Source organism: Eurypyga helias, unplaced genomic scaffold, assembly GCF_000690775.1.
Source record: "Eurypyga helias isolate BGI_N326 unplaced genomic scaffold, ASM69077v1 scaffold2041, whole genome shotgun sequence".
Classification (NCBI taxonomy): Eukaryota; Metazoa; Chordata; class Aves; order Eurypygiformes; family Eurypygidae; genus Eurypyga; species Eurypyga helias.
In genome coordinates, this window is record NW_010232649.1 from 1 (window position 1) to 26325 (window position 26325).

Sequence of the window (26325 nt, forward strand, 5' to 3'; positions counted from 1 at the left end):
TTTTTCCCCCATGATCTATTTACATGCAAAGTTTACTGTTCCATTCACATCTCAGGAGACACAATGCACGCAGAGAGGAATAAAACTTGCTTTTAAGCTACGAGTTCTCCTCAAACCCTGGCGCGTGTCCCCAGGGGTTTGCAGAGGGGGTACCTGTATTTCAAATGCCGTGCCAGGATTCTGCTTTAGTAAAAGGAATGTTTGATTTTGCAGTCCTATGTGACTATTTCATGTAGAGCATGAAACCCTCTGCTATCGAAAGCATACTTTTTCCAGCTAAGCACGAAGATACATATATACATATATATATACACACACACACACACACACTCTTCTAGCATTGACACTTACTGCATCATAATTTTGTTCCAGAAATTCTGCTACCAACAGTTTGTGTCGTGTTAACAGGTCCTGTGGAAGAACAGCGAAAGGTTACCTGAGAAAGCATGCTTACTTGATTGTCCCTTGATTCTCAAATGCATTTTAGCATTTTTTTTGTAACAGGTCATATTTTAGAAAGTATTTACAACATGATTTCCATAGATAGAAAACATTTAGAAACAATACTGCATTGTGGGTTTTGTAGGATTTTAAGGAGAACTCAGTTAATGCTAACAGAATATCAAACTATTCTAACACTCTTCCTTTATATTCCTTTTCCTTCCCACCCTTTCTTACGGTCACTGGTCACAGTGCACAGTACTTTGAATAAACTGGGGTAGGGAAAAGGAAGAAAAGAAATTAACCCTTTATGGAGGGATCAGCTGTGGTCCCAAAGCCAAAAGTGAGCTACTTGCTACCTCACAGCTGGAGATTACACTAAGCTGGATCAACTGCTATTGCTCATCTCCAAGAATACAACAATAAAGACTCAAATTCAACCGCTATATATACCTTTATTAATTTAAAGCGTAAAAGTTAGGCACCAATCCAAACTAGCTATCCAGGCTCCCTCCACAGCCACTCCCTCTCTGAGGTCTCGGGTAGCTTGGATCTCTTCAGCAGCATTCTGCCCAAGGTGGATTTCAGCAGTAGCACACCGTTCAGAGAGCTGGATGGGATGCCTCCCATGCTAAGAGGCCAACTAATTCAAATTTAAATTAAAGCAACCTCTCCCACAGAATGGGAATGCTGGTGCTCAGTGACAGAGATGCAGATGTTCAGATCCAGAAGAAATCAAGCCTCTTCACTGGATGAATAGCTGTGAAATGAAGTGGCCAGTCTGAGGCATTTAAGTTTATCTTATTGCCTCTTAAAATAAAACACTGATCACAATAAATGCCTGATGAAGTCCATTCAAGTCAATATTTTTCAGTGAATCAGTTTCTGCTGCCTTTTCTTATCATCTTTTCCTTGGTTTCCTTACCCAGTCAGAGACTGAAGCTGATGAGGAGCTGAAGCAGATGCCCAGGCACATCCTCTACAGCATCACAGATGAAAGAAATCCTTTACATACTAATCCTTAATTTATTTTTGTCATCAATTATAAGAGAAAAGCCGAGCGCTATAAAATCCAGTACAGGTTTTTAATACATTCCTCTATTTAGCGGGACTGCCACAATAGCAGCTTAAAAGGCTGAGCGCAACAAACGTGATTCACAAGTTTTTATACGGGGCGCTTCGGAGGCAAGTGCAACATTTTTCAATAGGGGGCACAAATGGAATATAATCCAAAACGAGTTTTTCATAGAAAATCACGGGAGAGCACGGAGCAGCAGTATTCAATCAGCACTCTTTCACCCCTCCACAGCCAACTGTGTCTCTAAATACAAGCTGCTTTCCTCTGCATTTATAGCAGCCCTGTTTCCTCTCTGCAGTGCACCTGGCTGAATTTAATTAAGGAGAACATCCCCAGATCATCAAAAATTCCAATACTTCTCTACGATAAATATCCTTAGACTTCAGTGCACGTGTAATTAGCCCTCCTCTGGCACACAGACTATCCAAGGCTTTCGGCTCTGAACCAGACATCCTGGGGGCAACACTACAAACCCAACATGGGGGAAAGAGAACTGAAAACACGTGTTCAGTAAGCCAGCCAGCCAGCAATCACAGCACTGAGTTTTACAGTATTAGAAATGAGGTAGTTCCACATTTCGTGGTTCAGCCACTTTCACATCAATTCGTGCTGTTCCAGCGTTAACAAACAGGAGAGGAGATGAACAGCTGGTTTATTTCCAGAACTGACCATGCATCATGTCAGAAATTTAAAATAAGAGGCAATTTTTTAAAAATGCAGTTTATAGATTTTCCCCAAGCATTTTAAAAGGTGATTTCTGCCCTATGTCTGAGGATGAACCACCCTCACACTCTTCTCTTTGCAGTGCACGTGAGGATGTAGAATCCTATTTTTAAATCCTGCTAAAAATACTTCTGCCTCCTGTGATCCGAGTTTAAGTTCCACAGCTGTAGATCCGTGAATGACATCTATCCCTCTTCTCCAGGGAGGGTCACAGCAGTCTGCAGTCCCTGCCACAGCTTAACTGACCCTTCTCCCCATCCTGCCTCCTGGCTGGGCTGACGGCTATCCATCACCAACCACACACTCTGCTGTCTTGCTGAAAGCAGGACCTGGGGGAAAGATGCAAATCTTTTCTGTCAAGCTGGGAACAAACTCCAGGAGCAGTTTTGCTGACCAGAGACAAAAACTGTTCCGAGCATAGGGTAAATGCCAGAGACAGGGGATTTAAGTATCTCATTTATGTTGCATTTTTGTATAGTCCTACACTGTACTTTCACTTGCGTCTCTGTGCTACTTCCACTTTCATAATATTTATGTAATGAACACCATGACAGTGCAACTTGAAATACTGCAAAAATGCTGCCATTGAATCAGTAATCCTGCCCCACTCATTACCGAAGAACACGTTATCTCCATCATGTGAATCTTTACCCCACCCAGTAAAAACCAAGGCAGGGTTTCATTATGCACTGAATGGCTGAGCTGAACTAACATTCCTCACAGTCACTCCAAAGGTCTATCTAATCATGTTTCTAATTAGCTTTGAGAGGAAAAGAATCAACAACTTGTTTCTATGACAGCAAGGGACTCAGAGATAGAAGAAAAAAGCAGTTACATCTATATTTAGAAAAGTCTTCACCTGAAAAGAATTTTCCCCAGCTTGCTTAAATTACTTTTCAGAAATAAACTGATCTTCCCTGTGCATTAAGCTCACAGGCACCAAATTTTGCTCAAAGACCATACTAGCACCTTGCAGGAAAGACGATGGTCACATACAGACCCCCAGAAATTTGGCAAGTTTCCCCCAACTTCATTTTAACACAGCACAGTGACTATCTACAGGGTCTACGCAGTGCTTTCACCTAGTCAGCCCTTAGCACTGTCTGTATTGAATTATAGATTCTTTCCAGACTTGATCACTGTTGTGAATCCTGTTACAGACATACAAATGATTAATTATATCCTTTACTGAACTACAAAAAAAGCTGCCCAGCTCAAAGGCAACACGATATTCCGTGATGACTTACTGCTGGAGTGCCATTTTTCACACAGAACTATGATGCAGGGTGTGAATAATTTACCTTGAATGTGGCAAAGGCATCAGAAGCTATATCAAATGTTGACATTTCCACATATTTAAAAAAGTCTCTGAACTGTTCTGAAAAAAGTATGATTTTGGCCAAGGGCTCATGCCGGATGCATTCTCTCAGCATAATTCCACAGCGTAAGGCAATATTTGGGGATTCATACCTGAAGAACAAAAAGAAACAGGAAAGATCAAAATGTAGAAGGACAAATGGGCACTTCTCCAGCAACGGGGAACTTTGTAGCATAGGGAACGCATGCGCTGGAGGGGGCACAACAGGAGGAGGGCAGCTCCCAGCCGCAGCACTGTACCCAGCTTCAGGACCCCGGCCCACAGCTAAGGAGCAGACGCACAGACAAGGCTGCCAGCGTTTCCCGTCGTCAACCCCTCCCTTCGCAAGTCAAAACACATTTCTGTGTACGTGTGCATTACGCCTCCTCTCTGCGGAAAGACCACAGGGAGCGCGTAACGTTTCAACGGAGCTCGTCACCCTTTTAGATCTATGAGAAAGCAAAGCCCATACAATACATCAATTTTCAGATTGTGGATGCCCCGTCCCTGGAAGTGTTCAAGGCCAGGATGAAGTGTTGAGCAACCTGGTCTAGTGGAAGGTGTCCCTGCCCATGGCAGGGGGACTGGAACTAGATGATCTTTAAAGTCCCTTCCAACCCAAACCATTCTATGATTCATTGTATGATTTAATTCTGAGCTCCCCAGTTTATCCAAGAAAAACACAACTCCTCATGACCATCCACCACCTCCCACTCCTCTCCTAGAGAACATCACTCTAGAATATTAATGTCTAATGAGGAAGGTAAGAAGAGTCTATCCAGGCGGTCTACACAGGATTAAGCTGTGAAAGTCCTTTTTTGCAGTTCAGGAGGAATTCAGCCCAATCCCTCCTCTGCAGAGGCTACAGCTTTGCTCAGGAGACAAGTATTTGCTCCTCAAGTTACAATCCTGTTATGGCACACGCATTGCAATAGCCAGGAGACAGCACACTTCTCCATCCTGGAGAGGGAGGGAGGGGGGAGGCAATTCAGATCATCTTCTGTTTCTGTAAAGTCTTGATTTCTTTAAAACTGAAATTAATCTGAAACAAAACTGTTAGAAGCACAAATAAATTAAAAAAAAAAAAGTAAAGAGACTTAAAATCAACTTCTTCCAGCAACCTTCAGTCATGTGAAAGCAGTGAATTCCAAGGGGACAGAAAGCACACTCTGTTTCAATAAGCTGGTTATACTATATCAGAACTGTGTATTATCACCCAGAGCTTATCAGCATCGTTTTTCCTTTGCACAATTAATTCCTATCACTAGGCCAAAAGAGAAAAGAAAAAAAAAAAGAGAAAAAGAAAACCACAAAATGCCATCTGTGCTGTGAGTGAGTGGGCCCTCAAATTTACCACCAGCTTGCGATTTAAAAGAATGGTAGCGTTCTGCGAGCATACCACAGCTGCATACTTCAACCTGATGTCAACAATAGTTGGCTTAATGAAAAAATGAATTGCTATTCCAAACAGGCAAATGAAAACTTCCCACCCTTAAGGAAATGCAGGCGCTCAAGCCCCTGGTTGTTTCCTTTTGGGAAACATTTGCAAATGTAAACTTGTAAGTCTTTAGACAAGATTCACTGATTGTTTCCTGTTGAGGCATACCTCTCCTCGACTCCATTAACAGGAATACTAATTTTCAAGGAAAAAGAGGCGGAGTTGCTCTTAGGAGTGCAGCCAGGAAAATATTTAATAGTTGGCTAAGGAATATTTTGGTTGGAATAAAAGCAAATTACATTGTTTCCAGCACAATAACTTTTTAAAACATAAGTATGAACAGAATCATTCTCAGTCAAATGCTCCATTATCTGGAAGTGGGTTATGGACCTTTGGCTGTTCACATAAGCGAGGGAAGTTGGGTTTGGCTCCTGGAATATGCCTGGAAGAAGTTTACAGGCTGTCCAGTCATAACTGGCATGTTCTCTGCACCCACACTTACATGCAAAGCCACCAGGCAGGAATGACAGAAATGTGTTTCAAAAACACTTCTAATGAGCAATTAGGGCTCTTTGCTGGGGTATTCTCCCAGCAGAAAAAAAACACTGTGTTGTTCTCTGTTCGGATGAGCCTGCAAACTAAAGAAACCCCTACATACTGCCTATGGGGGGCAACCAGAAAAGTAAATAAGAGACTTGAAATATTTCAAAACCCTTATTGTGGGAGGCTGAAAGAGGCAAGACTGAGCAGAGATGCATCTCAGTGCAAAGGGAATCACACCTGCATGGCTGGTGCAAAGGATGGTACCAGGTAAGGGGCAGAGACAGTAGATTAGGAAGGCATCAAGCGTGGGAGACGCAAGGTCTGGGCTCACAGCTATATACTGATCTGATTTTACACTAACTTCTGTACCCTGAGTTCATCCCTGGATAAACTCAAGGAGAATTCTGCAGCTTCAGCCAATATACCATTAAAGCTTTAACTGCACTGCGATACGAAAAGGTCATTACAAAACAGATCGGGGCAGCGACTAAGCATGTTAGGGATAGCATGTGGCATGATATATATCCACAAAGCAGCTTATGAATTTGTCACTTGTGGGAAACTATGCAAGTACCACAAACTTCAAGTCCTCTACAGTCACTGTAGTAGAGGGAAAATGTTTTAAATGACTAAGGAACAAAGTTATTTCTGGGCTAATACAATACGCTGACACTGGAGAAAAAATCTGGCCCAAGTATATCTGGAACTCAATATACACCAAACATTATATTCCTCTGAAATCCTGCTCACACACGAAGCCTGCACACACAGAAAATAAGATGCTGTTAAAGCAAGCCCTCATGCAGCAGGAAGGTCCAGTAACCTACAAAACAAAAAAGGGAAAAAAAGAAGAAAAAAAAAAGCAGTGAACTATGTGCTGTATGTTCTCCTGGAGCTGAGAAGCTGGAAGGAAGTAGCCAACAAGTGAAACGATGCCTAAAAGGTAAGAACAGTTATCTCAAGCTGGCAGCGCCGCTGGAGTATTAGGCAGGAAACATTGGGCGGGAGCTCTGATTCAGGATCCTTCCCATGATTCAGGATCCTTCCCACTCAACAGAGCTCACATTATGCAACGAAAAAGCAACCTTTTATTGATGCTGTTGGGAACTCACTGTCAGGGGGCTGAGGAAATTTTGCATCCAGTATAAGCAAAACAATGAGAAGTCTTTACAACAGTCCTGGGCTCTTTCTTTTCTAGACATGGTAGAAATATATGTTTGTTTTTTTTTTCTCTCCAGATAATGTCATGTAACAAACATGGAATGGTACAAGCCAGCTAGATCCACTTTCCTTTAAGCAGATTTTGATTTCACACATTTAATTTAGCATTAAATAAATACGAAAACGTGTCCTCAAGTCATGTTTTCCAGCGGCAGTGTCTAACACAACGTGTGCGTTTCCCAGTCTCGTAGCTGACTGCATGCTAGCACCGCGCGCTGCCTGCACGCGGCAAGCTGCGTGTTCAGGGCCCTACCCTTGCTGTTAGCACGTATTTTGGGTATTGTTTGCAGACAGTCCCAGCAGCGGGGCATAGGCAGGTAAGGCAGGATCGCGTTTGACATCACTACGCTATTCTGTTCTGCAGCACCTGCTCAGATGCTCTCAGGGCTGGATAGGACTGTCCTCTGGAGTACTGCTGATGAATTCAACAGCACCTTCTAACAAGCACCTCCAGATATCCATTCTGATACAGCGCAGTGCTGCAGAGAAATTGCCAAGAAATGAAGAACAAGGAGCCTGAGGACCAAACTAACACGAGAACGCTGCTGCATGGAGCAGCTATCTCCAAAAAAGCACTTAAGTGGTGCCATTTAAGCACATCCACTGGCTCAGGTCACCTACATGGGTAAAGGTCTGTCAGCAGCACATACACGTAACGAAATCTTTACTATCACGTTAATATTCCTGGTTGTTACAGATGCCAAAGAATATCTGGGACATGATCCAAAAATACTTTTTAGCTTTAAATAAAGCTCAGACATATGGTAGTGATACATGCACAACATGCAAAACCAAAATGAGTGAAAAATCGAAAAAGCAAAGACAGAGAGAAGGGAAGAAAACAATTGTATCTATATAGGAAATTTAAGACAGCTGTACAACTTAACGACGACTGTGCGAATTATCATCACTGTCCCGAAATGACTAGTTTGAGGTTTATACAAATGGTGAATTTTAATAAACAAATGAAACCAAAATCCCAGTAACTAGCTTTCTGAGGAAGCTGGCATTGAGTGACACAAAACAAGTCAAGAGTTTCCAAACAAAAAAGCTAAATCACAACAAATCACTATACCTGTAAAAGCAAGACATAGCTCAGCCCAGCCACCTGCCCGGGCTCCCCACCACCCAGCCTGCGAGGAGGGCAGCGGGTCCGCACCTCCTCCTATCGCCGCAACCAGGAGCTATGCCACCACGTTCAACCACAAGCTCACAGTTCCTGAAATCCCCTGTACTGACTAGTTCTCGGTTACTTGTTTCCCCTACTCAGCTGTGCTGGAATGTGGCCAAATCTGAAGGAAATAACTGCTTTAGAGGACTCCAGTGCCTATCACTCTCCTGGCTCGGGTCTGTCCCTGGGAGAGAGGGGACGCTGGCTGAAGGGAATTCTATCCTTGGGGCTGCAGCCTTGTCATGCACAAACCTTGGATGGTGCTTAAAAGTTTTCCTAACTATGGCTGTGAAGCAAATAATAAAAATGCAAATCTTCAACCTCAAGAGCAAGAAAGACACTTTAAAAAAGGTCATTCTTTTAAGGACCATTAGTTTAAAAGGCTTATGTCATGGATTTGAATGGCTGTTACTAGTGTGACCATAGAGCTATGAGAGTCCACGTTGTTTCACACTGATCAGCTAATAAATGCACTTTACATCAGTTCTTTAATCCAAATCACATATATTTTCCTTGCCTTAGGGAAAAACAAACAAAATCCTAAAGCTTTGGCTTCTGTGGTTTTCCAAACCACAGAAAACTGAGCAGATAACAGTAGACTTCAAGGGCTGGAAAAGCAAAGCTTCTCGCTGAATGGAAGGTGCTTTTAGTCAAAAGCAAAGAGGAAAAGAAACATGAAGAGTTTTAAGCCAACACTTGTGCACTCCTAAATGCAACTACAGCTGGTGTCCTCTCCACACAGCAGTCTACTCCCCCTCCTTGGCCAACCTACGTTGGGAACCACCAGCTTACAGCCAAGCACGGACTCCCCCAAATGTGAAAAGACAAAAAAGAAAAAAGATTCACTGCTGAAAGTTGTGGAGTTCATTACTGAATTAATTTAAAGGTGAAGTTAACACGTGGCTACAAGCATTGGAGAAGTCTGCCCCACAGACATAACTGTTCTTTTTATGTATTTTTCCTTCCCTCTGTTCTACCATATGGTGGTCCAGCATTTGACTCCAGTTATTTACAGACACCACTCTAAGTCACTCCTGCAATGCAAAAAGGTCTAAACAAAACCCAGCCGTCGTCAACAACGCTGCGCAAGAGTTTAGGGCAAGAAAGGAAGTACACATCACATGGGGAGCAGTCAAAAAACAATCAGCACATAATCATTCCAACATGAAGTTTGGTGAAGAAATAACGGCCAAATAAAATAATCCAGTCATTAAAAAGTATACAGTTAAGGAGAAAGAAAGTCAGTATGAAAGAAACAAAATAAGAAGTCTAGATCAAAATCTGAAAATCCCCTTTTTTTGTTTTAATAAAAGTGAGAAAGTAGATCAACTGCAGTGCCAGCATGTTCCAGGCAATGCTCTTTAATGAAAATCAAATTAAAGCACCCACCCTTTTAGAAGCATGAATAGGATATGTGGATGGGCACTAATGTATTCCACAGTAGGGCTGCGTGTGCCAATTTGTCTTCTCAAGATGTTGTTAAATATCTGGGAAACGTCCTTTTTGCCCTGTTAAAGAAGCAAAATATATCTTTTAACTGGAAAAACATGAGCAAATGACTATTTAGTATAATCTCTATTTAAAGTGGAAATTAAACTGAAAACAAAACAAGTCAGTCAGTCTCTGGTTTTGGGCTCTCCACAGTCCCACCACCTCATACTTGCTGTTTCATCAATGCCACAAGAAGGCTTCCTCAGTTGGGTGGCTCTGAAGACTGATGATGCCCCCACTCCCATTTACACCTTTCTTTTTCTAAATGAAGATGTGTATCCCCCTTATTCTGTCCATCAAGTCCCTGGCTATCTTAAACAGCAACATTAAAGTATCAAAAAAGCAAGCCATTACTCTGAGCCAAACATGCTTTTGCAGTGTGTACTATTGCTCCCACAGCCTCCAAATTTAAGTTGTCCAGCTAGTACCAAGTACACTACCCTATAGCCCAGACTCACAAAGCTAAAGCTTTTCACTATTCAAATGCAACAAACATCAAGTGGGATTGCATTTTTGAAAATCAGGATTAAATTGAAAACTGCAATCATCGTTTCACCATGAAGAATCAAATAAGCACAAGTACAGGCTGGGTGAAGAATTGGTCGAGAGCAGCCCTGAGGAGAAGGACTTGGGGGTACTGGTGGATGAAAAGCGGAACATGAGCCGGCAGTGTGCGCTGGCAGCCCAGAAAGCCAACCGGATCCTGGGCTGGATCCAGAGAAGTGTGGCCAGCAGGTCGAGGGAGGGGATTCTGCCCCTGTACTCTGCTCTGGTGAGACCCCACCTGGAGTGCTGCGCCCAGCTGTGAAACCCACAACATAAGAGGAACATGGTCCAGTTGGAGCAAGTCCAGAGGAGGCCACAAAGCTGATCAGAGGGCTGGAGCCCCTCTGCTATGGGGACAGGCTGAGAGAGTTGGGCTTGTTCAGCCTGGAGAAGAGAAGGCTCCGGGGAGACCATATTGCAGCCTTCCAGTACCTGAAGGGGCTACAAGGAAGCTGGGAGGGGACTTTTTACCACTTTTTCCATGGTGACAGAACAAGGGGTAACGGGTTTAAATTGAAAGTGGGGAGGCTTAGATTAGGTATCAGGAAGAATTTCTTCCTGGAGAGGGGGGTGAGGCACTGGACCAGGTTGCCCAGAGAAGCTGTGGATGCCCCATCCCTGGAAGTGTTCAAGGCCAGGCTGGATGAGGCTTTGAGCAACCTGGTCTAGTGGAAGGTGTCCCTGACCATGGCAGGGGGGTTGGAACTAGATGATCTTTAAGGTCCCTTCCAACCCAAACCATCCTATGGTTCTGTGATAAAACAGCTGCATCATATACATCTATCTCCTTCAGGCACAACCAAGATTCCTCACTTTGACCCAATTTTCTCCTGTATTGATGTACCTGCACAATCATGTTTTGTCTTTGAATGCTTCCCTACGGAAACAGCTTTTCAGAGCTTCTTTCCAAATTATGTTCTATTCAGCAATGGGGTTTGTCAATATGTCTTGCATTAGAACTCCTCTTCCTCCGCCCAGCACTTTCTCCTCTGGCCACAGGAGACAAACTGATGTGTGAAATTAATGGAGCGGGGGAGACCACTGCACTAACGACCAGTAACCAAGGCACTGAGTCAACAGCAGGTCACTATGCACAGGGCAAGCTAAAGCAAAAGGTTACTTGTAATCTGTGCGTGCCCATTGATGTGTCTCGAGAGTACAAACATTCCTTGGTGGATAACTTACTGAATGTTTGAAGCCAAGGAGCAGATAGTTTCACACAGAGGCAAATTCCCTGGTTTCACCTCTACAAATAAATCACTGCTGAGAAACACAAAATATTCTGCTTTCCTACTCGTTCCAACCCAGCTGGCTTGGAGACTTGGGGAATTAAATAGGAGAATCAAATCAGAGCAGGCCAGTCCATCTGCCTTTGTCTGCAACACTTTTGACCCTAGGACATTCCTTTAATTAGGTTAATTCTTTATAAAGTCATCCCATTCTCCCCTAGCTTTACAACACCCATTACGTATGTCTGGAATCCTGTGATTCCCAGCGGCTTCAGCAGTTACTCCGAGACAAAAACAATCTAGACAGAAAAGAGCTGTTGAAAGGGCAAGGTGAAAATGGCCAAAAATTAAGTGATCCTCTCTGCTATGCCAGATTTTATACTAGTTACTTGTCGGTGCACTGTAGCATTATGTCCAATAGCAGAGAGAATATATATACACACACGAATATATATATCTCAGAGGGGAGATCTATATATATCCAACTATATCCAATTTTCTAGCGACCAGCAACGGTGAAATCCAGAGAAGTTAGTCTTTCTGGGTTCTCCTGGAGGGACTGGAAAGAGATAGGAGGGAACCAAGGCAGACTTCCCTCACTACCAGACGTCTATAAAAATCATAGGAATACTTTTGCAACGCTTCTTACTTGGATCTGCAATTCATTTTTGCCTTGTAATGAAATACATATGGCCACTGAAACCCAAGAGAAGGCAGCGTGGAGAGAAAGTTGCTAGACAAGAACAAAAACCTGCAGAGGATGCTATTATATAAATAACAAACTGCACGATACCTATACCATCACTGAGCTCCTGTTTCAAGATGAAGTAAGGGAAAGCTTCTAACGTCACCAGTCCTGGGCTTGTGGCTGGCTATTTAGTGCCTCTTTTAGTAGCTTTACAGCTTGTGAACCTCTAGGCTTACGCACAGTTAGTAACATCTGTTTTTTTAGTTGACTTTTTCTGTATGCACTTTCGTCCGTTGTTCAAAGTTCAACAAGAAATTTCATATTTAAAATTTTAAAAAATACTCTAGTCTGATATTGATTCTGGGCTCCTGCCCAAACCCAACTTTACTGCTTCATAACAATATCATCATCAAAACTCTATCTTGTTTCTTGAGCAGCAGAAGCAATAAACCCTTTTTCCACAGGCGTGTGCAAGTCTCCCCTACGCACCCGCAGCCCCCCAGCCGCATGCGCTGTAAGTGTACCGGCAGACGAAACACAAGGGACACAGGACTCGAGACTGTGCTTCTGCCTTTTTCTCAGCTGGGGGCATTAACTCTGGTCTCTCTCCTCCTCAAGTTTCATCAAGTCTTTGAAAACACATCTTCCAAGGGAAGCATAGCTGTGCAAAACTGGGATGAAAGTGGGCAGGAGGGTTGGTGAGGAGGAGGCAGGGAGTCAGGACAAAACAAAGCAACCTACATAAACATTACTCCCTTCAGAAATCAGATTTTCAAGTAATTCATGATTCTGCTTTCTACCATTCCATACGGATCAAAAAATTAATTTGCATGTTATAAAGGGATGAAATTGTTCAACAAAGAAACCTAAATGCCAACTGTGGCCTCCAATATAACAAAATGGAAGGAAGTTGACAAACTGCAGAAGTCAGTGGGAATGTGAAGACAAAGCAGCACATGCTCTTGCTATCCTCTTGTTCAATGACATCTCATTTCTACTGTTTTGCCAAAAAAGTACGTATGGCAGCTTTGTTAAATGTTTTATCATAGAAGAATCTATTTTGCAGTAAGAGTTATTAGAACTGTTTGTAATAACAGTAATTCAGCGACAGATTAGGTATTTCATTCAGTGCTTGCATTTGAAGACTGTGGGTTCAATATGCCCACACAGAATTTTCTGTCTGACAAAAGCAATACAGACTGTCGGGTAGGTAAAAAAATACAGTAGTTTCCCTCCTGTGGTGTATTTGCTAACAGTATCTTTTCCTCCCCCTCTCATTTTTTCTTAACAACAAATAGATTACTGGATTTTTAGGGAGGTAGCTTGTTGGGTTTTTTGTTTGTTGTTTTAGGTTTTTTTTAATTAAGACATTTAACAGTAACAAGGGATGGCAGGGAGAAGACAAATGAAAGAAACTCAACATATTCTAGCATTAAAAAAAGACAACTCCTGAATTTAAGACCTGAGGAAGAGTGAAAGAACTCCACTAACATTTTCAAAAGTTAATACAAAATAAATAGATCAGTCCCTTGAAACCTGACTTCACTGGGAGTGGGGAAAGGAAATCATAAATCTCCCATTGTTCCTCCCTTTCATTCATTTACCAAATGAAAAGTAAAGTAACAACAAATAACCTTAGTAAGGGGAGAAATCTTCCACAGGAAAGCAACTCCCACAAAAGCTGTCTCTGAGATCATCAGACGATCTCTCTGAGGAGCTGATTTTTATATTCAGCGGCCGCCTTGCCCCATCCATTGGGTACTGCCCCTGCTTCAGACCTCACCAGCGGAGCTTTACTGCTGAGAGCTGGGGATTTCTCACTTCTCAGAGATGCTCAGATACTTGTGAAGATCCACCAGTCCCTGGGAGCCATAGAAATCACAGGACTCCTGACAGCAGTCCCTGGGGACTGCTGTCCCAAGCTGACCACAGACCACAGGAATACTATAATGACCTGCCAGTGACGAAGTTTCCTCCCAGTCCTTAGCAGTCAAAGGTCAATTAAAAGGGTTTATATTTATCCTGAATGACTGCAATCTCTTCTACCACAGCTCTTCTCCTTATTTATAAAGAAGTTCAGTTGTCTTAGTAGTTGTATACTAAGTTTTTGGCTTTAAAGACAAAACTGCCAAGGAGTTCCACGGAATATATAATTCTATATATAAATGTATAAAGATAAATAATATAGATATATATATACATATTCACATTAGTCTTTCTGCTGGTAATAAAAGTTATATTCCTTTCTTCTTTTCATCCAAAGAATTAAGTGTGGGCAACCCAATTTACCTTACCACCTGCTGTCAGTTTTTAATACCTTTTTCAACTCCTTTCCTCTGAATTAAATCATCCTGATTTTTTTCAGTCTCTTTCACATGAGATTTTTCCATGCTTCCAATTATGTTTTTTCCGTGTCCCCAGACCCTTTCTAAATCAGACACTTTTCAGAGATGATGGTTGGCTCTAGCCACACTATTCCAAAGAAGTTCATCACTGCAGCTTACAAGCTCAGTCATAGACAGCATTCTCAACATCATTTCCTATCTTTTTTGGATACACATGGCAATATCTCTTTAGGGATTTTGTTTTAATTTAAAAAAAAAAATCAGTTTATTGCATTTACTTCCAGTATATGAGAAAGTCTATCAGGACACTGACCAAATCTACAGAAGCTACTTTCTCCAGCATGTGAAAAAATTTTGAATGCAGTAAAATTACTTAGACTTCAGAAAAATGCAGCTCTACCTCACTGAACAACACTGAGACCAAGGAGATGAAAATCCTTATGGATGCTGACCTACCTCAAAATCTATCAGCTGCAGGTTGGCAATAAGAGTCACTAGAAGGCCACTGTTATACAGTTCTTGCGCCAGCTGGGCCACAATTTCTGTAGGTGGTTCCTTGTCCGTGGTCCCACACAGAATTTCCTTCATTGCTTGCAGAGATTTTGACACTTCCTCCGATGCCTGTTTGCCAGCAGATAAGGGTTTTGTTTTAAAAAAAAGAGATTAAAATAAAACACTTCTGTTTGTTAAGACAAGCAGTTCAAAACAAAAGCTTCTAACCATACCTACAATGATTGATATCTATTGTAAAATGGTTTGAATAATTTTATGTAATCACTGAGGCTGGAACATCCACACTGGACCCTGCGGGTTCCACACAGGCACAGAGATATAATCAGTTTAAACACAGCATGCCATCACTTACAGATCAAGGGCATAAAATAGGGGCAGGGATATCAGCAAGATCCTTTATGGGTTTGGAGACAGCTGCTGCCCAACATAAGTGGAAGACCAGCACTCCTCCCGTCCTCCCCAGTGGGATCCATTGATACACATGGGTGCCAGACAGAGGTACCAAACCAGCCAGCTCTTCCTGACAGCAGGGTGGCTGCTGTGCTGCTTCCCCACCGGCTGCTTGCTGACGGACTGTCCTGGCTCCTCTACTGGTAACCCAAATAGACCCTTGTACTCTGCCAGCTTTACACTGCCACCCCTATTTCTCCTCATCATGCGTGGTTTGAGCCAGCATCTTCTGCAAGAGATTTGCCTACTGAGCGCAGACACGGCTCATTCTCAGGTTGGGAAATTAATTAAATTAAACAATTTGCTTTAATAAGGCTCCACAGCTGCCACCAAACAAACTAAAATAAGACTTTGCTCTTTTGCTCCCACCTGGTGTACACTAATTCCATGCCATGCTTCAGGTATCTAATGCAGAGGACAAATCAGGAATTACCTTACAAAATATCTTGACCAGAAAAGCTTCCAACAGGAAAATGAAAGAGAAACATGTATAAACAGGCAACAGCTTGGCACTCGTTGCAGTCAGCGGGTTTAAATCAGATGTGAATGGTAACATAGAATCATAGGATGGTTTGGGTTGGGCGGGGCCTTGAAGATCATCTAGTTCCAACCCCCCTGCCATGGGCAGGGCCACCTTCCACTAGACCAGGTTGCTCAAAGCCTCATCCAGCCTGGCCTTGAACACTTCCAGGGATGGGGCATCCACAACATCTCTGGGCAACCTGTTCCACTGCCTCACCACCCTCTCCAGGAAGAACTTCTTCCTGATATCTAATCTAAACCTCCCCACTTTCAATTTAAACCCGTTACCCCTTGTCCTGTCACTTCAGGCCCTTGTAAAAAGTCCCCCCCAGCTTCCTTGTAGCCCCTTCAGGCACTGGAAGGCTGCAATACGGTCTTCCTGGACCCTTCTCTTCTCCAGGCTGAACAAGCCCAACTCTCTCAGCCTGTCCCCATAGCAGAGGTGCTCCAGCCCTCTGAGCATCTTCTGAACATCCTGCTTCCCAAGCGAAAATGACCACTGGCCACAGCTCTGACTGACACTCTCCTCCCACTTTGCTTCAACATAGACTTTGTGGAGCAAAGGTGTTAGTTTTTGACACGTGTGTGTGTGTGTGCACTTTAAATCCCACCTGCTCTAGCCATGGGGCTATGGAGGCAGTGGCTTTTTCTGGGTCTGGGTATATTTAATACATGCATGACCCGCAGCAAGGCTGGTTGAATTTTTTAGCAGGGAGTGGGAAGAAAATAAGGGAGAGGTTTGAAAGCAAAGCTGAGAATGACAGCAAAGTGCCAGGCAAGATGGTTAAAGATGCTGAAGATAGGATAGCATTTCACACCTATATTGCAAAACGTTTATTTGAAATGAGCATATTGTTAGCTTAGCAATGGGAAAAGAAAACAAAATCATGACAGACACAGAAAACCCAAGAGTCCTTTGTAAAAGCTAACCAGACATTAATGGATGTTCAGAGCCAGATCAATAATTTCAATACTTCTCTCACATAAAGTGATAGGAAAAATGTCATGCTTTCAAATACCACCCCATCAATCTGCATAAAAAAACCCCACAGTCCTCCAGAGGGACATCTCTCAACTGCTGCTGATCTCCCAACACTTTAATACTGATTTAAATCACAGATTAGTGAATAAAAACCCTAGAAGAAACCCAGAAATCCTTAAAAAAACCCCAAAAAAATCCCAAAGACCACAATGCCACCTTCACATTGCATCTACCTGGAAGATTCAAGCACTGATTTTGCACAGCATAAAGAAATGTTCTCCCCCAATCTGTTTGTACCTACTCTGAATTTTCTGCTGTTGAGACAGGTCAGCATGAGCGGCATGCAAATGAATAGGACTGTGATATCTTTAGCCACAGCAGAAGTCTTGCTCTTCACCGTCGCTCAGCAAAAGAGCCTATTTTTACCTCAAATGTTAGTGGTGTATCACCAGAGATATCCCACAGACTACAGATGGGATTAACAACAGGGGTGCTATCTTGGAAACTAAAGTTCTAAATCTTTATAAGAGCTGTGCAAATATTTTCATATCAAAGGAAAAACCCATACACTTTTGGCTTTTCACCCACTCTGCTGGGCAGGGTGTGAGTACCTCTGGCATTCTGTGGGTTAAAAAACAAACAAACAAACCCCAAAAAATTTTCTTTCAAGAATAAGTAGTCCTGATATGAAGAAAAATGTCTGCAACACTCAGCTTTAGGTTTCATCCCCAAGAAGGCGGCCAAAAAGTGAAGTGCTGCAGGAGAAAACGAAATTACAGAATGGTGCCGTGTTGATGGGCACAGCTGGGCACCACAGCTGTGTTTCATCACCTCATCCCGCTCGCTTATCTTCTTGGCTTTCCTACATGCAATTTACACTGCGTGTTTAACTTCCTCCCCCTTCCTATCCTCTGGGTAGTATGTGGTTTGACATTCAACCTGCCACCAAGAGCTATTCTCGGTCACGTCTAAGGACCACTCTTCTGTGCCTATCCCTCCTAATCTATCTGGAGGAAAACCATAATCCCAAACACAGATTCTTAAATTAAACAGCCACTTCTAGCCTCCACTTTGACATTTTCACATAATCTTACAGCATTTTTAGAATAATACCCTAAGTACATAAGCACTGTTTCTGGGATGGAAACTTGCTCAAGACCCAGGGAAAAAAAAAAAAAGAAAAGAAAAAAAGACATTTCAAGATCCAAAGACCCAAGATGGGTCCAAAACAAACAACAAATGAAATACATTCACTTGAATACATGGAAAATACAAGATGACAGAAACGTAGCTGCAGAACAGCCAGGCTGATCCTGACCCTCTTTAGGAAAATTTGCAAAAGCCAACAAAAGCCTCAGCAAGACACTTTTCACCCCAACGATGCCACAAACAGAATTTCAGTGACAGAACGAAAGAAGAGAGATTTGCTAGAAACTCCAGTCTATTATCACTTCTATACTACTTTTTACTTTGTATCTGTGCCAAGAGCAACAACAGCAAAGTGCTGCAACTAGCACTTCAGCAGAAGTTACAGAGCTTACAGAGTTACAGAGAGAGAAAAGGTTGCATCTGAGCACTTAAAGCCATTTGCCCTGTTCTTGCAATTAAGCACAATCTTATTTCCAGCAGATTTACCCTCCAGGTACGAGTCTTTTACATCATGCCTGAATTTATGCCACTGTATTTAGAGAAGCTGGTGTGAACAGAGGGGTAAAAAGGAGGAGAAAACTAAACACAGAATCCTAAACAGAACAGCTTATATATCTTACTTACAAATGTCAGAAGTGGGATACACTGAACTTTGGACAGTTAAAGCTGCAGACAGGGACAACAAAGCACAAGATGAAACGCAAGCTGATTCCCAGCACACACATCAATTTAGCGTTTGCGTTGCCATCACAGCACAGACATCAGGATCTTGACCTCCTAAAGCACAGTCTCAGTTCACAACTTCCAAACTTGGGAGGATCCAATTCCACTGCAGAACACTAAAATTCAGGGTGGGCACATGGGTCTCACAGGAGTTACATGCTTGATTTGCAATAGCTGTGTCAGGGGAGTGAAGGAGAGCACATCCCCTACCCACCTGTGCCGCGAAGGAGTTGTTTTTAAGGATGGCCATTTATTTTCACCCAACACAGGACTAACAAGTGATCTCCAACAAGAAATAACTCTATCCACAGAGCATAGTTTATAGTGACCAGCAACCCCCAGGAGGTTTCTGGGTCCCTTTTGAAATACAACATTTTGCATAAATGTTGAAAACTAACAATCCTTTGTTTACTCTGCTAACCCTGCTTGAGGAGATGCTGTGCAATAGACTTGGAACTGGAAAACAGGCAACATAGACAAACCTATGCAACTTCTCTAAGTTAAATTATAAACATGTTCAACCTCCCCTGCTAATAAAGTTGATTTTTTGTCAGCATTCATATGTCTTTCCAAACCTACCAACAACTTCAGCAACGAGTTGGAAATGAGTTGAAGATACTTGTCTCAGCTTGTTTTCCTCACAGATCAAAGTCTAGTCCTTGTTGACTTAACAGAATCATAACACAAAGAAAGGATCTTACATTGAAATTATTCCCTGAAATTCTATATGAAAAAAATCTTCCCTGAAAGACCTCAAGACTCTCCTCTCCGCAGCCTGACGCACATGTGAAGACCTGCCGACTCATTTGCAAAGGTCCAGCCTTTACGACAGAATGGGTAACTCTACTATGCCTGTACTGAAATATTTACATACTTCAGTATTGATCTTCCTTTCCCACAGTGCTAATACTGCGTTCTTCAGTTTAACTGGCTTTGCAAGGTCTAGAAGACAATTTCTGAGTTTGACTATTTTCTTTGGAATGATCTCTACAGGAGGGCTAAAGGGAATGACACCCTTCCTAGGGCATTATTAAGAAATGCTGCAAAACAGTTAATTTTTTTCCTCTATGTTTCACAACTATTTAAGACACTTGAATGAAGAGTTTCTTGGGGTTTTTTCCATTAAGGGATTACCAGGAAATCCTCCAAGTCTTAAATTTTTTCTGTTCTTCTAAAATCTTCCAGAGAGCTTTAAAATCTTTAAGAGTAACATGGAAGGCTAAAAAAAGGCCTTATCTGTTGTTCACGCAGAAAGCTGAATTTTTATTTCCATAATTGCATGAGTTGGGACTTTCCATACTCAAGGACTAAGCTGTTTTATCTGCAACACTGCTTGCGCGTGATACAGTAAAATAAACAAGGCAAATCTTACGCTTCAGAAATCAAAACTTCATACAAGGAGGTTTTTTTTAAAACACTACAGCACACTACAGAGACACTTTTTACCAAGAGTCCCCAACTTCAGCAACTTCAATTTCTAGCTATTACAACTGGCTTAATAAAAGATACCTCTTTTTACTAACTTTGACCTTCCTCTCTCCTTAGCTCCTTACAGCAATCTCACATTTATCCTAAAGTGCCATATGAAGTGCTTGTGATCAGACCTGTTGTGCTGACCAAAGAGAGATGGATCTCCTCTTGTGCACTGTATATCCACTGCATCTTTTTACTTCTCCCCAAGGAAGATTACAAAGCCCGTAAGGGGAAAAGTATCATGCCTTGAATAATCAACAGTCCGAGGTCCTACACCTGAACTGCAACTTATCAAAGCTTTCAGTTTTTTACCTCTGTTTCACCAAGAAATTAGAGGTTTCACACATATGTACATATGTTGCAGATCAGAAGGGCTTATTCTTACTTTTATTCTGGGTCTTAATATAACATTTATGACCAACCGTAACAGTGAAGAAAAACCAGATTCCATTAAATTTTTCCACCCTTCCAAACTCAGGTGCCAAATACGTGTAAGAAAAACACAGGATGTCTGACATCTGGCATCTGCACAGCAATCAGGAAATTGTTCACACAAATATGGTGAATAGGATCCTACAGCTTCTGTTTGTATACCTAGCAAAAATCTCATTCTAAACTGTTGCTGTCTTGCACAGCAGCAGACAGTAACACATGCAGATGCCTGCCAGCGTGATCTTAAATACTCCAGCTTGTGATTCAGTGAAGTGCCAGTACTCCACGCTATATATTACAACCAAAACCATAAAGCTGCTTGGTTTGGCTTTATCTTGTTGAAAAATATTCTCAATCTGATTTTTCTCCTAGAAGAACAGTGCCAATGCAATTCTCACTACATGCAACTCTAGGAACTCCCAAGAAGAATCTGAATCCAACATCTATGTAGCTTCAGGATCATCCCAACTGACTTGTTCTTGGTATAATTTCATGTTAAACAGATATACAGGAACAAATTGTGGCCATTTTGGATCAGGAGGCATGAACTATGCCATTTAGCAAAATATTATGGCCTAGTACTCAAGGAAGCTGGCAAAGACAATTTGGCCAAGCAGGCACAACAGGGAAACGCCTTTTAAAAGGTTGTATGATTAAATGGAAGAGACAGGTTTGCCCCACCTGGACATAAATTCCTTTCCCACTGTTAATCCTGCACTTAAGACAGAACTGAAGGTTGTAAGTTCCTTAAAAATAATAATAATAAAAACAAGCAACCAGAAGAGACAGGTTTTAAACTCTTGGCACCAGCACCTGATAGTATCTGGAGTTTCTCCCGTCTCTAGGGCAGTAACAGGCCCCAGCAGAACAGGGAAGCTGAAACATGAAACGCTCCACAAAAACCCAGGACATGCAGAGCTAGAAGGAAGGGGTGCCAAGCCCTCCTTATCTCATTCCCTCGGTTTCAGTGTGCAGCAACGAAGTCAGAAGGCAATTTTCCAACCGACTCTGGCAGCTGCAGAATCGCATCCATGGGTATTCGCGTGCACAGTAGTCACGCAACCGTTCTTCCAGGCGAATGCACATCACGTCCTCCGCACACACCTCATCTCACACGCTGGTCCCCAGACGTTTTATCAACGGAGGAGTGAGCCAGGTGAACAGGAGCTGATAATGGCTCCATTGCTGCTATGTAAAAAACCAGGATTTATTGATATGAATATTTGTTCTGGAAATTGTAGTCTTTTAACTTTAGCTTTAACAAAGTGTTGCTCTCCTGACCCTTCTGAGCAGTACCAAATTTGCTACAGTGCATGGAGATGAAACAGAGGACAGATTACAGTGACCTACCTGAGCAAGCAGTCTTGTTAGATGTGAAGTGAAAGGGGCAGAAGCTAGACACTTCAGGTTATTTTACTTCTAGCTTCCCTATATTTCTGAACACTGAGGAAAGGCACTGCAGCCTGCAGTTCTCCCTGTCAGGAAAGCACTCGGCATGGCACCCTGAACCAGCTCTAACTCACTCGGGTTCATCTCCCGTGACAAACCCAAGTCTTGAACCAGCTACACCAGAAACTGCAAATCCTTCAGCCCATCTAGGCCAAGCGCAAATATTAGGCCAAGTTTCAATCGACCCCAGATCTGTTTGCCGTACTAAATTAAAAGGCTGTCACGCTTTGAAGGATTTTGCTGCAGGGCAGGTTCAGAAAATGTTACCAAACCTGTAGGCACCGGAGATGGCACTGAGTCACAGGTGCCGCACCCGAAGGTGTTTGGTTAGCAGCGGGAGGGTGATGTCTTCAAGGCCATCCTTCAGTGACACACTGGATGCCACCTACGCTGCTTTCTGCCGACTGCACCCGGTAGCTGAACACAAGACATCGAGAAGTCGGGATGTCACCCTCCTTTTTTTGTGAGGTGGGTTAGGCATCCTTTCTGTTAATGTTCTTTTACAACATCCACCAACAAAAGACAGGGCAGCATATCAGTAATAAATGAAGCAGTGTGACCAGCGTGTCACATGGTGTCCATTCTTCTTACGCAGCCTCCCAGTACCTGAAGGGGCCTACAAGGAAGCTGGGGGGGAAGACTTTTTATAAGGGCCTGTAGTGACAGGACAAGGGGGAATGGGTTTAAATTGAAAGAGGGTACATTTAGATTGGACATCAGGAAGAAATTCTTCCCGGAAAGGGTGGTGAGGCACTGGAACAGCTTGCCCAGAGAAGCTGTGGATGCCCCATCCCTGGCAGTGTTCAAGGCCAGGCTGGATGAGGCTTTGAGCAACCTGGTCTAGTGGAAGGTGTCCCTGCCCATGGCAGGGGGGTTGGAACTAGATGGTCTTTAAGGTCCCTTCCAACCCAAACCATTCCGTGATTCCTCAGGTTCAACAGATCTGTTCACTTGATATCAGGGTTTCTCCCCTCTTGCTCCCTATTTACAGGCATCCTCCGAATGCTACAGGAGTTCATACCAGAAAGAAGGAAGTCTAAGCTCTGAAGGCTTCACTTCCTAGGTATTTATATACTTCCCTGCTTTTCTAGTTAATTCCAGAATGAGCATTTCTCATTGAATCCAAGCAGATGGTGGTTTTACATCACCAAAATTAACTTTTTATTGCATTTATAGAATTCTGTATTAAAACATAATTAATTGCTGTTCACTACATCAAAGCCTGAACAGGATGCCGGCAACTGTACATGCCACAAGAACACTTTATTTATTTCAGATGTTGGAAGAGAGGAGGATGGCTGATAAGGAAGGCTTTTCCAGCTCCTGCTTACCCTACTTAATCTCCCAATTTTTACAATATATTTGCAAATGCTGAAATAACATCTTTAAAATAGATGTTATTTTAAAAAATTTAAAAACATGGTATTAGAAAGAGCACATCAGAGGAAGAGGAGCCACATGTGGTGGCATTTCTCAACCTGTGGCCTAGCAACAATCAGAATGTAGCTGAGAAAATGGCAAAGCTTTAAGCACACATACATCCATGCAAGCAAACAAAATAACCCACTCACAAAAGAACCAAACATTCAAACTTAGCCTATTTTTCGATTGAGACTGTTTAATAAGCATTATGGCAACACTGCGCACATTAATTGTTAAAAAGACACATGGAAGAACTGGGTCAAATTCAATCCTTATCGAAGACGACAGATGCTAGCGCAGCCAACAGAGTTCAGTCAGAGTCAGAATGGGTCCTATTCTATGACTAACAAAAAGTGTCATTAAGAAAGAGTGCAAGCTTCTGTACAGAATGTGTGCACATGGAAATGTGTCTTGGAAAAGATGTATAACCTCACACCCCCTCCCCAACCACCCAAGGCATCTTCACCTCGTACTTAGGATTTCTCAACAGAGAAAGGGAAGGAGGAGGTTCTCCTCTAGCCATGTAATTAATTTAGGCTTTGCCACATTTCTCTGCCAATTCTGGCTGTATTAGCAGCTTTTAGCTGTCTCAGCCCACATACCACATTGGCTGTACTACAATAACAGCTCAATTGTCACAGGATAAATCTTCTTGTTTAAGCATCCGAGGCAACTCCTTATTTCCCTAAACTCAGGAGAATGAATCCGGCTATTTTCTTTAATAGGTATTTATTTCAGGACAGATCAGTGCAACACCTTAGATGAAAGGCAGCGTTACTGAGGAGTCTCACATCTCCCCTTCTAAATGGAGAAAGGCCCTATAGGCTTCCTCTACATCGCAGCACAAAGTCCAGCAAAAAAGACACATAGAGAATATATGCAAATACTGTCCAAAAAAAGGCTGCTTCCTTCATTTTCTGCTGCCTCGTCCTCTTCTCCCCCAGTCACCCACATTCACCCCAGGAACAGCCTCCATCCCATAGCAATAAAGCATGGCAGAAAATACTGAAAACCAACCTCCTCCTATACAATAAGCTCGTCAAATTCATGAGCTGTTTCCATCCTAATATGCCGGGGGAATGCTCCCGTATCTTTTGCTTTGTGAGGAAAACACACACCAGCTGTTCTGACTCTTAGGAAAAATTTATATCGAAATCTCAATTTTCTAAGAAGTCTGAATTTTTCTAAGAAGTCTGAATTTCTCCTCCTTTGTCACTGACACCCAAATAAACAAACCAGCTCAAAGCCAAAACTCCTCAAAACCACAACCTGGAGTCGTCATGCTGCAAAGCAAATTGAAAAGAAACCCAAGTTCAGAGCTTCTGCTTTCAATGTCTCCTTTAATCAGGCTCTGAAGGATGAATTCAGAAGGGGAGGGCAGATTCTCTTGGTTTATTTAGCTGTTTATTTTAAGTTATAGTTCAGAGTCAAAATATCTCTGTGCTTTTCAGTTAACCGAAGGTATTTCGGCATGAGACATCAAATACCAGAGGCCTCCCTGAAATATGTGTGGCTGATCTTACATAATTAACACACTGAGCTACCTGCTTTGAACCAAAAAGTTTCGAGAGGATTTCACTAGGGGCACCAAGGGCTCTCTGCTTACCTTTTGGGTTGGGTTTGTTCTAATACAGGCTCCTGCACGAGGTGGGGGAAGCACAACATGCACACACAAATATCAGCTGCACAAAACCTGTGTTAATGCCTTTTTTTCAGCTATTGCTGTTTTCACTGACATTCAGTTTTAACCTAAAATGAGTTTGTTGTTAATTAAAATTGTATACTTCTACTACAGTAATAATGTAGAGGGCCAGAGTCTCAGATGCAAAACAAAAAATTAAATTATTTAATTTTATGGAAGCACAAATTCCTAATTGGGAGCATTCTGTATGCTGGGGTGCATCTTCTCAACACGTCGGTGGAAGAGGGGCAAAAGTAACTGAGGTCTCTGTCACACAGTTAGAGAAGAGCAATAGTATTAGCAAAAACCTAGCATTATAATTAAAATACGAGTAGCGCAGCTCATTTAGGAAGCACCAGCACACAGAAGATTGGGAAGGATTGACAGAGTGAGATCTCTCTTATATACGTCTGAATACATACAGGTTTGCTGTTTTATGCAAACAACGTTCATCAGAAGTAAGTTTTGCCCTGTGGGTACCTACATATTATTTAGCAGTCTCATTTGTTACCCTGCTAAAGCAATTAATGGTAGAATAGTTTTCAAATAGCCTTCCAAGCTGGTTTGTTAGATGCGTTACTATTTGAAGTAGTCCGAGATCACCCTTTGTTTTGGCTGAGCTTCCTGGATCTCAACATTTTCTTTCTGACCCCTAGATATGTTGCACTTTAGTTCTGCAAAAGCCTCATAATTTCCACAGGACCATCCAAACACAAAGCTACTTACATGTGCAAGCACTTGCAGAACCAGGGCAGTGAGTACACACGATTTTATTCCCTTTATTCTACCATTTCTCCAGCATAAAAACCTGATTGGTCTTCTCCAACATCACCTCATACCTTGTCTGTCTTTTTTTCTTGTTTTTCCAATATGGCCATGTTTTCTTTCAGGATTTTCACAATCTCGGCAGGATTTTTGTGCGATTTACTGAACAAAGGCATGGTTTTTCTTCACCTGGATTTCTTCCTTCAGGACAGAAGAGGACTGCCTTAAATCAAACGAGAAACAAGAACAGCTTTTAAGGGTTATATGAAAATGCAATAAAACCACACAAAGACATTATGAACAAGAAGAGGTTATGCCTTGGGCACTGTATTTTGCTTCAGCTACTCACCAGAGCCGTAGAAGTTCTCACGTACGGTTACTGCAAGTTCATCCGCAAGCCACCATTAGCACGTGGAAAGCAACTGCTCTGCACCTGCACAGGAGCTGGATGGTTCCTAAAGCCCCTGACCTACAGGTCAGTGCTCCTGAGAGT

General features: G+C 42.4%; 1 protein-coding gene across 1 annotated transcript; it reads right to left on the reverse strand.

The window, feature by feature from the left end:
* Positions 1–351: 351 nt before the first annotated feature.
* Positions 352–26055, reverse strand: LOC104516941 (calcium-binding protein 39-like; the record flags this gene model as incomplete). The annotated part of the gene is made up of 5 exons (XM_010161455.1): positions 25907–26055; positions 14728–14892; positions 9362–9480; positions 3544–3712; positions 352–411 (listed from the first exon to the last, which is right to left on the reverse strand). Coding segments are annotated over exons 1-5 (615 nt in total), but the record flags the coding sequence as incomplete, so codon positions are not given.
* Positions 26056–26325: the final 270 nt, after the last annotated feature.